Genomic DNA, 14,963 nt, shown 5'->3' with positions numbered 1-14,963 from the left:
CCAAGCGAACACAAGGCTCCCATGAGCCGTGGCAAAATTCCGCGACAACGCGAGGAAGATGACTTAAAGTGGTTCGAATTAAATTTAATGTGTTCGGTGTGTATTTAACATTTTAAATTTTAGTCTTATATTTTGCAAGACAGGACTTTATTTTTATTTTGTATAAATAACTGATTTAAGTGGCTTATCTAGGCGAGGGTGAGCTGAGCTTCGGCTATGAGAACACGGGGCGCGCTGTCAACAACGGGGAGTTTAAGGAGTACGGCAAGACCTTCTCCGAGAAAGACGTCATCGGGGTTTATTTGGTAAGTGCACTTTCAGATACCCTATCTCAGCGGTCAGTAACCTTTTAGAAGCCATGGGCCACATAGTAGTTGACGCAGGCCGCACTTAGTTAATATTTATATGACTTTATCAGACATTGTCGTTTGTCAATATTACTTACAAAATAGCCAGGGACCGGGCCGCCTGTTGCCGACCGCTGCTCATCTAGTCAAAGATGATAATATAATATAATGTAGTCAGACAGTCAACTTTATTATCTAAAGAGCATTGGAATGTGTGATAACATTATTGGTCAGACATATTTATACTCATAGCCTTCGACTAGTATGTGTATGATAAGGGTTCTGACTGAGATATTTCTCGTCATCTTTTTGCATTTCTTTCGAAGACACAGCCCAACCGAGGTTTAAACCCTCGTAAAGACCACAGAAAGGTTAGAATAAAATAAAAAAAGTTCTTTTTCATTGTCAAGTTGAAGGCAAGTGCGATGAAAGTTGGCAGAAATAGGTTGTTAAATAATTACGTAGAATAAGTGCATTGGCAGCCCCAAAATTATAAAAATATCTCCTGTAAAGCTTTATTACTGGTGTTTTATTACAAGAAAACACATTAGCTGACGCAGGTAGATCATTATTCTGTATTTACTCCCGCACGCTCACTGGCATGTGGGGTCGCAAGCGGAATAACAAGATTCATTCATACGATTAATTTATAACTTATAACATAATCGCACTAATAATGCCGAAATTTGGGATGGCACTCACTTTTTGCAATTTTGTAAACTTTAATAAGGCTGGTTAACACAAGTTGATAGAATAGAATAGAATAGAATTTCTTTATTTGCCAGAATACGTATGGTACAAGATGACAACAGTTTTACATGTAAGTATCAAGTCGAAGACACGACATGCAAATAATTGACTAATAATAATTTTAACATAAAATAAAAGCACAATATTGAAAAAACTTAGATACAAAAATAAAAACAGTGGGTAATTTTTTTATAGTTAAAAAAAAAGTCATCCACTTGTATCAAATTGAATAGGTATTAAATAAAAATAAAAAATGTCAAATTAAATAGTAAAATCGTTACAAGTTACATAATGGTCGTCGTGTACATAATTTATTTAAAGTCATTGGGAATATAAATGAATAGTAAGATGTCAAGAAATAAACTACTATAGCCTTCAACAATTTATTGATGATACCGAAGAAAAATGACAAAATAACGTCGGTCTGCCTCTATTCACAGCATTCTAATGCCCCTCTGGCCCTACGCATAATAATTTCCATTTACAATTAATTTGTTCATTATATTTATATTTTAGCTTTATAACATTGATGAAATCAGGATCTTAAATTGCAAGTTGACAATTTTTTAGCATTAGCCTATTATTACAACCTACACAATTGACGTCATTTATTTTTAATTTAATTTATTACTAATAAGTAAATGGTATTAATGTTATTATGCTGCCTTATAGACTAGCTTAGAATAGAATAGAATAATAATACTATTGTGTGCCCTAACAGGGTGTCATGATCTGACCATAAACCTAATCTCTGCTACTTAAAATATTATTCTATTTGATTTAACAATTTCTGCTCTAAAAATTCCCTTACACTATAAAAGCAATTTTCAGACAGCCATTTTGTAATCTTATTGCTAAATTGGTTACAATCAATTTGCTTTAGCTCATCGGGAAGACTGTTGAATACAACTATACACATATTGTAAGCATTTCTGTGGTATACAGTAGAATGTGAAGGAGGCTGATATAATAGGTTCCTGTATTGCGCTCTCCGATTCCCGGCAAATACATCAATTCTCTTTTTAAAGAGTTCAGGGTGCTTTTTCACAAACAGACATGCTTTTTTGATGTACATGCAAGGTAAAGGCAAAACATTAAATTCCTTAAACAGTGGTTTACAGCTGTCCGTGAACCAAGCGTTGGCTATCGCACGAATGCACTTTTTTATATAGATAAGTCTAATAATTGAAGCATACAAGAACGTCCCGCATTTTTTGAAGTGAAACCTTCTTTAGCGGCGCTGGGCACTTTTTGAGGTGGGGAAAAAATGATAAACTCGAGACAGCGTAAGGCGATCACGTGACCGTAAGCCCCGTAAGGTGGCCACTCATAATTTAGATGGCATTTAAATCAATAAAGAAAAACTCAATGTTATTTGACATTTATGTTGCGGAGCCCTTTTCAAAACCTATACCCTTCTTATACACTCTTTACCTATGTTCAAATAATTTGACGTTGTCATGGCAGTATGTAAATAAACATGTCAATGAAAAAGTGTGATCTTATTTGAGAATGATAATAATATATAATAAATAAATAGAATACCTCCGCTAAACGTATGTATCGTGTTACCGGGCGTCAGTAACATAGTGAGGTGAGTTTTCACTTCTATCGGCACTCCCGGAGTGCAACCCGTTGATTTTTTTTTATTAACATGAATGTACACTGTACAGTCGCCATCAGATATATCGGAGCGGCTGAGGAGCTCACAAATATCTGAACTCTCCTCTATTTTAATTTTTAACAAGCAGAAACGTCTGCGAACGATGCTATCAAGCCTAGAATAAATTTAATTTCGCCTCTATTGTCAATGCGTTCAGATATTTTTGAGCACCTCGGCCGCTCCTATACAGGGTGCTCAGTAATTAATGGATAACCTTCTAACCACCGACAGGGCACGTTAGGCTGGTCCAGAAAATGCACATATAGGTCTAGTAAAAGTTTCGTGGTTTTCGAGATAATCGAACTTTCTGTCTTTTTTAATAGCACCATAGGTACTTAAAATTTAGAAAAGTGCGATATCTCGAAAACCACGTAACTTTTACTAGACCTATAAGTGCATTTTCTGGACCAGCCTAACGTGCCCTGTCGGTGGTTAGAAGGCTATCCATTAATTACTGGGCACCCTATATAACGGAAGGCGTCTACACACAGACAAGACATCCTCTAGACATAGCATAGTAACGCTACCCCCTCTGCCACTTATACGGTAGTTTTACTCCATCTTCGAGTCAATCCCGTGCCGTGATTGGTCCGTGTCTTTGAACGGACCAATCACGGCACGGGATTCGCTCACCTCGTCCCCCCGCACCCCCGTATTTCTGGCAGCATCGGTTTCATGAAATAATTGCTCTATACTCCGTCTAGAGGATTCCTAGTCTATGCGTCTACATGATTATCTTATCTGTCAGGACCTGGAGTCGAGCCCGTGCAAGGTGTCGTACACGCTGAACGGCGCGGAGCTGGGCGCGGCGCACGAGTTCGACCGCGCGGCGCTCGGCGGCCGCGCACTGTTCCCGCACGTGCTGACCAAGAACATCTGCTACCGGGTCAACTTCGGACACGACCAGTGAGTCTTGTATTATATTATATACACTTTTTCTACTCGTCGATTCATCATCATTAACTTAAGAGTTATTCACTTGTCGGTGGAGTATCTTCCAGCATTCACTGTCTTGCGCCAGCTCTTTGACTTTCTGATACGACACGACCCCCACTTTCTCTTTCACTTGGTCTAGAAAGCTGCGTCTGGGTTTTCCTTTACCCCGCTTGCGTCCTATCCGCCCCTCCAGGATAGCTTTAAAGAAGTGGTCGTGTCGTATTAAGTGTCCAATCATCGTCACTCGTCGACTGCAATGCTTGAATTAAGACTTCGTATACCAAAGTGAAATCGCATACTTTTTTCACTATGGGATCCCAACTCAACTATAATATTCATTTCCATACAGTTTAGTCAACTATAATATTCATTTCGATACAGTTTAGTCAACTATAATGAAATTGACCAATCGAAAGCGCGGAGCAAGTACCAGGGCCTCATGAGTTACGAGAAGGTGTCGTTGACCAGTATGAAGGTAACGCGGCTGCTCGCGCATCTTAGCTGTATACTTTTGTTTTTTTTTTTACCTACAGATATGATTCTTCTACTAGTTTTAAGTATTTTTTTGTTGACTCGTAGAAAAAGTATTGTATACAATAGTGATATAATCAAGCTTTTCAATCTCGTACCCTACTTATACGGTACTCGTACCCTACTTATATAAATACGGTACTCGACTGAAAAGCTCTCGATTATATCACGATTGTATAAAATACTATTATCATTCGTGCGGCTATTTTTTTACCTGGCAGTTCGTTCGGTGTCAGGGACCACCTCCTGTTGTGTTGACACATACCGAAAACTCTACACCATCAATTTCAAAAATAAAAGCAGGAGCCGTCGCGTCGCTACAAGTACAGTCGCCATCAGATATATCGGAGCACCCAAGGTGATCACAAATATCTGCACACGCACTCTGACGCCTTGAGAATAGAGGCGTGTTCAGATATTTGTGAGCGCCTTGGCTGGTTCGATATATCTGATGGCGACTGTACCTACAAGTATATGCGGCCCACACCAATTTTGGTGTCTAGCCATAGTAGTTGCCGCGCACCGCTAAGGAATGGACGCCTGCTCGCGCTTGCGCCACCTGGCGGTCCACCTAGCACCTAGTGAATCTTCTGTACCCAGTACTATTATTTATTCTGTGACAAAAGGAAGTATTTCCTTTAAGGGCGGTTACAGACGAGACTGGCGTATTTTTCTGCGCGTATAAGGTCGTTTCGGCGGTAGGAGCTTACACGCATGTTACATTTCCCTATACAGGGTGCTTCCTGTAACAGGAGCAATAAATTAAACTAAAGGCTGTTCTCCTGAAACTGAGCAACATTTGTTCAGCGACTTTTGAAAATTATGAATCCTTTAGACTTCCTCTTTATCATACAAAATAAATATTGCCTTCAATGTACGCTGACATCAATGTGTTTGACGTTGCTTGTCACGCTTTAAACATAACAAAATTTGCAATACATTGCGTCTTAGAATAAACTTAAAAGTGTAATAAAAATCAAAACATGAGTTGTTTTTAAAGGTTGCTGAACAAATGTTGGTCAGTTTGAGGAGTACATCCTACAGTTTAATTTATTGCTCCTGTTACAGGAAGCACCCTGTATTTGGTCTATACGAGCACGTACGCTTAAATTTGAACAATATTAACATAACTTTGTACCTGGAACTGATAATTAGTGACAGCCTGGAGTCTTATTTTAATACGATTTTCTTTATCATCACCATCAGATACAACATGTTGACAAAGACGAAGATAGTCCGCAAACGCCTTGAGATACCCATCGAGCAAGTTCTAGAAGAGAAGAGGGTTCGCGAAGAGGAGATCCAGCGGCAGAAAGAGGAAGTTGCCAGGAAGGAGAAGGAACGGAAAGAGAAGGAAAAGAAGGAACGAGAGGAGCGACAGAGACAGAGGAGAGAGGTTAGTTGAGATTGTTTGTACCACTCAGTAGGGTAGAATTCAGCAGTATACATTGATAACTATCAAAACAGTTTTCAGTCAAATCAAAGTCAAAGTCTGGTCTCCTAACAGTTATTATCCGACTTACATTCATACGAAACTAGCTTTTGCCCGCAGCTTCGCACGCGCAGGAGAGTTTTTTTAATTTTGTTTTCTTTTTTTTATGAGTTTTGAAAAATCCTTTCTTAAGAGCCAACAGGAGTGGTCATTTCTCCATACAAACGTACTCGACTGTTTCCTCCGTGTGTTTTGAAGCTAGAGCAATGATTTTTTCAACACAGATTAATATTGTCAATATCTGTGTCGGACTGTTTTGCTTTTTTTGATATTTTTGTTTTTTAAGGCGCTAGAGCCCTTCAAAAATGGCCAAAATGGCCTAATTGACCATAGTCGGCATACCGCAATGAGAGGCGTGCTATTCAAAACTGACATCAATTAGTCAAAAAATCAAAACGGTCCGACACGGGTAATGTCATAATCATTTAGATTTCCAAATTTGGTTACGATTGGTTAAGTTTTGGAGGAGGAAACAGTCGAGTACGAAAGCCTTGCCCTTATCGCACTAGTGTTAGGAGCCGGTTCCGTTAGCGAGACGGGTATATTTACCTAAAATATTTAAATCTTAGCTCCTGTTGGCTCTTAAGTCGCCCCGCTTTAATAACATAATTGGAGCGTCGATAATAGCGTATGCGCCGAACGCCAAAAGGCGCCTTTACGGCCTTTAGCTGTGGAACGTCACATGGTCCTGTATAATTCGTTTTAGCTTTCGGTTGAACCATACTAAAAACGACGCCCGAACGACTAGGACAAAGGTATGGTGCAAACTTTTCTCGCGATGGCGCCGTACCTTTGGCCTACTGTCGAGTAGATGGCGCAAATTTTTGATATTTAACAAATTAACACATATCAGGGAAAGAATAAGGATCAAAGTCAAATCGGCGGCGGCGAACGGCGTTCTAACAGTTTTAGTCTTCTGTTGAAAGTTGGCAGTAAATGTACTGTGGCTAGAGTCTGTGCGGAAAGAGAAAAGTCGTGGAATATATGGGGCCCAATACATTCCACGACTCTTCTGTTTCCGCACAGACTCTAAATAATTTACCATGACAGTAACTCTCTAATCTCTCTATACACTATATTCTCTTTAGTAACAGAAATGGATCATTTGGTGACCAATGATTTATAACTCAAGATAGGTTATAGGCGTTCCAAAATTGAAGCGCTTAACTTGTGACAAATTGGACAAGTTTCCTTTAGACGCGGCTGGACAAGCGAAATGTGCACGTGCTAACGAGCTCCCGCACACCGAAAGAGAAAGAGACGACCTTATGTTAAACAACGAGTGTGACAAAGATGGATGTAATGAGAAAACTAATCAAAAATAACAGATTTCTTCGTAGGCACAGAAATAAATATGGAAGTATTTTTTGTGCTCCTCAAGTACGAGTATAACCTATCTATGGTTATATAATATCATTGTTGGTGACTTGTTTTGTTACTTTTGATTGCATAGTGGTTAAATGTGTTTCTTTCTTTATCTAAACTCAAATAATCATTCATCACAGGAGCGCGAGAGACAGGAACGCGAAAGGAAAGAGAAAGAAGCTCAAGAAAGGAAAGAAAAGGGAGAAGAGGAAAAACCAGCAGAGGGGGACAAGGACGGAGAGGAGGAAAAGAAACAGGACGAGCCTAAGGTAAGTTTTAAAATACAACAGGTACAGGTATAGTTCGTTTTTTTGCATTAGAAATAAGGTAAACAATCTTGATGTGTCTTTTAATTGAAAAACACATTTTAAAAATAAGTTACGGTAAACATGTAACAATTATGAATCTAATACGATCTTTTATAGTCTTCTGCTTTCATAAGTAATACTTATTGATTTTTAAAAAGTGTTTTTCAATTAAAAGACATGTCAAAATCGCTTACATTCTTTCAAGTTCTTTCTAATGCTAAAAAAAACGAACTATAGTTTAGCGGAGATGGCGGGATTATCTGGACGCATATCTTAACGGCTGGCCAGAGATTGCTCAAAACCGAGACGGATGGTGATCGAGGGGGGGGGGGGGAGGGTTTCACACAAAGGCTAGTAATAAATACAGGTAGTTTCACACATAAACCTAGATTGGGTAACGCATGACGGCATATTTTTCATATAATATCATAAGTAATTTTATATTCATGTTCAGTCATCCATCAACAAAATCTCCAGTGGATTTCTTAGGCGTTATGGCCGTTCAATGTTTTAAAAGTGATCTGATTATACGGATAGGCTAGTGTTTACTCCAAGGTGCGAGATTCTTCGAGGCCTTAACCCTGCACCCGTAGCACATGTGTGTAGCGACACTATGTTGTTAGCAAAAATTTTCTTCTCTTTCTTACATTAACACGATCACCTCGTTAGGGGGTCGAAAGACCCCATGCAAAGCATGGTTAATTGCGAGTTACGCTAATTGCCGCAGGGGTATTCATAGTAGCACAGAATAAGTATTATCATACAAAACGGCCACGCACCGCTCCGTCCCGATTCGCATTACCTCGCCCCGCGACACGAATCTAGCGGACTTCTGGCGTACTCTCAGTAAAGCGACTTACCCACACATACAGAATGACGCGTGTACAGACGTGCCGTGCAGACATATAAACGCAAATGTTTTTGACGTATGGCGTGTCCGCCTTGTGATAGTAGTCAATCTCGCGAGCGACGTGGCGCAAATGTTCTATGTCCTAAATTATATACTTATTCATAGGAAAACGGTGATAAACCGGAAGAAGGTGCGGAAGTGAAACAGGAGCCTATGGAGACTGAGGTGGCACCCGAGCCCGAGCCCGCCAAGGAGACGCCAGCTGAAGCCAAGGAGACGCCAGCTGAAGCCAAGGAGACACCAGCTGAAGCCAAGCAGACACCAGCTGATGCCAAGGAGACACCAGCTGAAGCCAAGGAGACACCAGCAGAAGCCAAGGAGACACCAGCAGAAGCCAAGGAGGACGTCAAGGAGGAACCAGCACCAGGTAAGACATTTCAAAATTTGTAATCTCATTTTATCTGCATCTCACTTTTCAATAAACGGGTCTTTTCAACACAAAACGAACCGTCATGTGAGGAAATTGCCGCACGATGTAGGTGGGTGAATCAACTTTTACTTGTCACTCGTTGCCATGGTTACGATCCCCTGGGTCACTCTTTAAAACCTGATTTTTAGGCATTTAAATTCTCCAAACACGCTTTTTTGTGAAACTTATAAACCCTTATCATAGAGGGTCGTCTACCAAGCGTGTCAGAAGAAGGTGGTGCACAATGTCTTCTAACAAACTATGCTACTATTGTCTCTTGGCTGACCGGACAGAATAACAACAACAAATAGTTGATCCACCCACGTGTCCGCAATTTTTTCAATTTGCACTTTGATGATGGAAAACAGCGTGAAGACTGGACCAATCCTTATAAGGTCATGCCTGCCAACCAGCGCCTGCGCCAATTCTTGGGATTAGGTTGCTACTGGTACAAAATACAACCGGGGAAGTACTAAGACGACGAGAATTAGATATATTCTGCTCATGGTAACCCAAATCCCTTCAACTGTTTCTGTGTGACAAAGTACATTCATGAATACTTGATCTCATAGTCAGAAACAAAATCTCAAAATACTATAAAGAAATATTTGAAACTTATTTACAGAGGGCCCAGTACCAGAGGTGACTGAGGAGCAAGTACTGAAGGGTCTTACACTCGACAAGCGGATCAAATTCGTCACCAGGTATGTTTCTCAATCATAATTCATTCTTCAGCCAAACAAGACATCCGCGCCAGGCCACAAACATTTCTTCATATAAATGTGTACTATAGTTTGTAGCTTTCTAATAGAGCCCGATGGCTAATCATATTGTCTATTGTTAAGTAAAACCGCACGTGCTACGTACCTGCAAAAAAGGGTCTTAATTATTATATTTGGCACCTGAGCGGGGGCTAGTCCAACGCTCAAAAAACCAGGTACGCTCTCCTACAACGCGCCTTTGTTACGCGTCTCGATGACGCATTTTAGACTGGTTCTGTAACGTTCGACTCGCCGGCACTCAGTAACAGAAGTATACTGAGTGCCGGCGACTTGAACGGACCACACACATCCTAACAAAATATTTATCCATTAGTTCATTTTGAATCTTATTGCAAGTTCCATAGGAGTTGTAATTCAATTACCTGGGTAAAGTGAACGAACGATTTTTATGCAGGTGGTTGTGGCACGTGGCACGAGCGGTTTTACTTACAATAGACAATAGGATTAGTCGTCGGGCTCTATTAGAAAGCTACAAACTATACCACGAACCCGACTATCGGGTCGTCTGGCCGGCTTGGGAACGAAATCGTAAAATACCCGATAGACGGGTTTTCGGCACTGAATGTGTTAATTATTTTCCACCCTCAATCATCAGCTATCATTATGCATCTTTTTCATTCAAAAGAGATTAATTTGGAGAAATGTGCAATCGTTCGTTTTGACCTAGTGTTTTTTTAGAATTCTAAGAAAACGTGCCGAGTTATTTTATTTATGTTATTTCATATTTGATTAAAACATGAAACACCATGCAGGTAGATCAATGCTCCGTATTTACTCCCGGAATATAAAAGGAAATACTAAGACTACCATTTAACTCTTCAAGTGTCGCAATATCACGTCGACAGTAAAATTACCTGTAATTTGTTGTAAACAAGCCATGTTTGGCTTAGCTGTTAAGAAACACGAAACTGCGAATCATGGAATGTTTAGAACTTTAATAAATAAATAAAAAAGTCCCACGAACGCGATATTACACTCACGATTTTGTACAAATTTAATGAAAATTCCTTGAACCTTGCCTTACTCCGTCGCGCATTTTGCGGCCTTCATGGCGTTAACCGATTCGTTGCGTGTTCCATTTTCGAAAACTTGGCTGTGGCGGCGAACAATTATTTCATGACACGACAGGCGTGCCTTACGCCATCGAATATGATGGCACGCCTATCGTGTCATACGCCACACGTTAAATCATTGATGACACGGCTGTCGTGCCATCCGCACCGAAACGGTAAAGTTAGTAAACTCGTATTGTTTGCAGGTTCACCGTGGAGCAGGAGCTGGACGGGCCGGAGGCGTGCCTGCTGCCCGGCTACGTGTTCATTGCGCATGCGCAGCTCGTTGACGGGCCGCGCAGACCCGCCTCCAAGGCCGACTGCGAGGTACTATATCCACATACATACCAACCAATATTATTACTCTTAAGACGGGATATGCTTGTTCCGCACACTGGTGAAATCCCGCCTTGAGGTTAGTTGGAAAAGATTCGCGTAAGATACGCGATTCCGATTCTAGTGTTAAGGCCGAAGGTGGAAATCATAAATAGTGTCCTAGAACGGAAAAGTGGCACATTTATCCCACCTAGCAGGGAAGAAAAGCCTTTTTTTAAATCCATAGACCAGTGCCCTGTTTATCAAAAACTTGTAACTTGTAATACAGGCGGATTTCACTTTTTGACAGCTTTTGTTAGAAAGGGACATCCACTTGTATTACAAGTTACAAGCTTTTGATAAACAGGGCACATATAATAGTCCTATTTAGGTGATGTGAACGTACACGCAAAATAGGCGCAATAATATGACGTCGGTTTCGGAAACCAAGCCCGCGAGAACCTATAACCATATGTGATGTGAAAACTATATCCTAGTGTGACCGCTAGTGTAGTGTAGTGTAACATACGTGACGTCGCCAGGTGATCCTGATGGTGGGTATGCCGGGCGCGGGCAAGACGCACTGGGTGCGCGCGCACGTCGCCGCGCATCCCGAGCGCCGCTACAACGTGCTGTCCACTCAGGAGCTCTTCCACCGCATGCAGGTATGCACACACACACACCTGACACAACACACACACCGGGTGAGGTGAGGTGACTTGCTGATATTCTACAAGTTAATCTTGGTTGTATCGAGCTCTGTGCGTGCAGTTTGTCGTAGGACAGGGATCTCCAGTCTCCAAACTCTAGCCGAGGGCAAGTTCAATTTGTGCAAGCCGATACATGGCTTTTATGACATTATTTTCTCAAAGGTTAGCTGGAAGAGATCCCTTTTAGGGATAAGTTCGCCTTTGTACATAACATTCTTATTTTTGTTTTGTTGTTGTCCGTTTTATGTAAACCTGTTTATGTGCAATAAAGTGACATACATACATACATATGACTGCTGTCGCGAGCCCTCGAAGGGCTAGTGGAGTGGACTCCCCGCGAGTTTGGAGACTTTTATATATTATTTTCATTTACATGATTTGTTATCGTAAGATATACTTGGCAATGTCCGTATCCACAGCGGAAGATCTATATTACTGGAAGAAATGAGTCATGATGGCAAGCAAAAAGGAAATTGTATGGAATATATGACGACGATCCCATGTAAGGTACGATTAATAGTTACATTCATGGTAAGTATGTACTTAAGCAAAGGCGTATCCGAAAAGGAAAATAAAATTATGTGTTTTATTCTTCACATTACTGTACTACACAAAAAAAAAGCTACGGCTCTCTGGAAATTCAAAGAGTCACGATGATTTGGTTTAGTAATGTCTATCTAAAAAACAACACGGTTGACCAATCTAGTATAAGTAGTGAACATCAAAAGCATAGAAATTCTAGCCCAGGCAAAAATGTTTATCACCTAGATTTGCGATATCCTATTTCATCATGATTTCAACGTGTCTAATATGTTGGATACTCGTAACAAGGCTATTATTAGTTAGAATACTCCATTAGATTATTATGAAGTATCAACTGAGGTAAGTACTTGATGGTTATTGCTTGCACTGCCAAGTATACGCAAAGCCTGTCGTATCGGGGTCGGGGTGACCCGAAACTCAGGTCCTTAGTAATTGTTGTGTTTGTGTACGTCTTAATTTAATTTAATCATAATCTTAATCATAATTATTATAATTTATTATGTAATTAGTTTTAAATATTTTAGATATTTTAATCACATATGGAATATTTCTGGAATAAATTTATTTCATTCATTCATTCATTCAAAGCAAAATTGCATTTTTGCGTCGGTGTAGGGAAGGATGAAGGAAGATCTTATTACAAAAAAATATTACAACAATATGTGTTATGATAAGCTCAACGTGAACTATAAATATATAAAAATGTATAACATAGAAAAGGACGAGTTAAAGTAAAATTACGTTACACACTAGCAAAGATGGTAAGTACGATTTATTTATAATTATGATTTAGTTTTTAATATACCGCAATGCAACATAATGCCCTGACGGCGATAAACAGCACAACAGTTTAAACACATTTCAAGGATATCATTTATATATCAAATTATCCCAATTCACCTCGACTCTCCAACAGAATTTCTGTTTGATCGCCACCAACACAATACACAAAAACTAATGACATTTCTCTTACAGCTTAAGGTATGACTAACGACTGCAACTGTTCACAAATGATACTAATGCCCGTCTGTATTTTCAACAGGATGCAAAATGATCAGCATTAAAAAAATATCACTAAAAAAAACCGACCTCTAGAGGTCCTTTATACATTTAGAAAATAGGCATATGCCATAGCGACGAACGACGCAAGAAGATAGTAATATTGATACCAGTGGGGCGCCGAGCAAGAGGATATACCATCTCAACGGACGTCCCTGGTATCAAAGCAACTTATACTCTATATCTGTAGCTGTAAGGTCTAGGTTAAGTTGCCCGCGCCGGCCGCGAACCGTCCCTATACGAACCTTGTGTGCAGGTGGACTGCAAACCGTTCCGCGACGCCTGCGAAGGCCGCTGGGACGCCATGGTCTCCAAGGGCGCTAAATGCGTGCTTAAGTTGTTGGAATTCGCCCACGGGAGAAGGCGAAATTACATTCTGGATCAGGTGAGAAAAAAAAAACAAAATTCAGTATGACGTAACTTTTTTTTTGGCAGCGACCTGAATGAGAACAATTGAGATCTATGGCGGACCATACCCTAAGTAACAGAAATGGATGATTTATATGCTTTGCGAGTAATCTTAGAACCAATTTGACCAAGTGGAATAGCAAATTAACACAATCGCCGTTTTTTTATGGAAACAAAGCATCGAAATATCAGATTTAAACTGGGAAGACTTCTTGGTTGGTCTAATTGACATAAGCGTCGGCTACTAACTCCGAAAGGTACGTCCTAATTATAAGTTAACTATAAGGACTATACCGTGTACGCTCTTTAAATGCTAGGTTGTGTTTCTAGGGAGGTGAGTAGGAGGTATTAACGATATTTGCCTAAATGGAAACTGAACGCAAAGCGGATCTCTATTGAGCTTGTTCTAGGTGGAAACTGCCTAAGCGGCGCCAATTCTATAATGAGAAATCTTTTCCTCCACATCTTCTACGGACGTCTAAATACGGTACGCGGTTTCGATATCGCGGTAACAGACGAACGTGTACCCGTCGGCTCAGAGGAGAAAGCTGCGGGAATTCGACGGGTACCGGCGGGTGGCGGTCGTGGTCGTCCCGGACGCTGACACTTACGCCGAGCGAAGCGCCAAACGCGAGCAATCTGACGGCAAGGAAGTCCCGGACGGAGCCATCATGGACATGAAAGGTAACTCAGCCGCACTTGTACCGCCCCCGAACCCCGATACCGCGCATACAACCACACTAACAACTACCCTCTCTTGTAGCCAACTTCGCGCTCCCGGAGAAATGCTCGTGGATCGACGAGCTCATCTACCCGGAGCTGAACGAAGAGGAAGCGAAGAAGATTCTAGAAGGGTTCCATAAGGAAGCGAAGGCGGCGGGAGTTGTGAAGGAGCGGGAAAAGAGGGACCGCTCGTCGGGCCGCGACGCGCCGCCGCAAAAGAGACCGCGCTCCGGCGACCGCAGGCACGGCCGCGACGATCGCAGGAAGGACTTCAGCCGAGAGCGCGGTGAGTGACTCATTATATTAGATGATTCTAGATAAGATTATATCAGCAATCATATCAGCTTTAAGCCGTATGGTGCTTTACAAAAGCAAAATATCTCCACTAGAATTGGTCTTATGATTGAGCTACTCTTGTCTAAGGGCCGTCTTTAATTTTAAACTGCTACCTAATTTGTGTAATCATCATCAAATATCAGGATAAAGAAATGCCCACAATTACATGAATGTGATTATTCCCTATTGCCAAGGTGTTGGAATGAGTGTTGAGATATGTTAAGGACTGAATAATTGTTACACACGTCCTATAAGGAAACTCGATTACCAATAGCTTTAATGTGTATGTATGAATCTAAAAAACGAGACTGTGCAACTTGATGT

General features: G+C 40.8%; 1 protein-coding gene across 1 annotated transcript in view; it reads left to right on the top strand.

The window, feature by feature from the left end:
* LOC134658651 (heterogeneous nuclear ribonucleoprotein U-like protein 2) overlaps positions 1 to 14,963 on the top strand; it is a 35,121-nt gene that overhangs the window by 10,044 nt on the left and 10,114 nt on the right. Inside the window, exons 11-21 of the mRNA XM_063514303.1 lie at positions 193 to 305; positions 3,509 to 3,666; positions 5,434 to 5,623; positions 7,225 to 7,353; positions 8,408 to 8,669; positions 9,337 to 9,415; positions 10,752 to 10,872; positions 11,403 to 11,525; positions 13,429 to 13,557; positions 14,096 to 14,264; positions 14,344 to 14,589. Of these exons, the coding sequence (XP_063370373.1) occupies positions 193 to 305; positions 3,509 to 3,666; positions 5,434 to 5,623; positions 7,225 to 7,353; positions 8,408 to 8,669; positions 9,337 to 9,415; positions 10,752 to 10,872; positions 11,403 to 11,525; positions 13,429 to 13,557; positions 14,096 to 14,264; positions 14,344 to 14,589 (1,719 nt within the window). The remainder of the gene's footprint in view (positions 1 to 192; positions 306 to 3,508; positions 3,667 to 5,433; positions 5,624 to 7,224; positions 7,354 to 8,407; positions 8,670 to 9,336; positions 9,416 to 10,751; positions 10,873 to 11,402; positions 11,526 to 13,428; positions 13,558 to 14,095; positions 14,265 to 14,343; positions 14,590 to 14,963) is intronic.

This window comes from Cydia amplana, chromosome 23 (assembly GCF_948474715.1).
Source record: "Cydia amplana chromosome 23, ilCydAmpl1.1, whole genome shotgun sequence".
Taxonomy (NCBI): domain Eukaryota; kingdom Metazoa; phylum Arthropoda; class Insecta; order Lepidoptera; family Tortricidae; genus Cydia; species Cydia amplana.
Note: the sequence above shows the minus strand (reverse complement) of the source record. Positions and strands in the feature narration are given on the sequence as shown.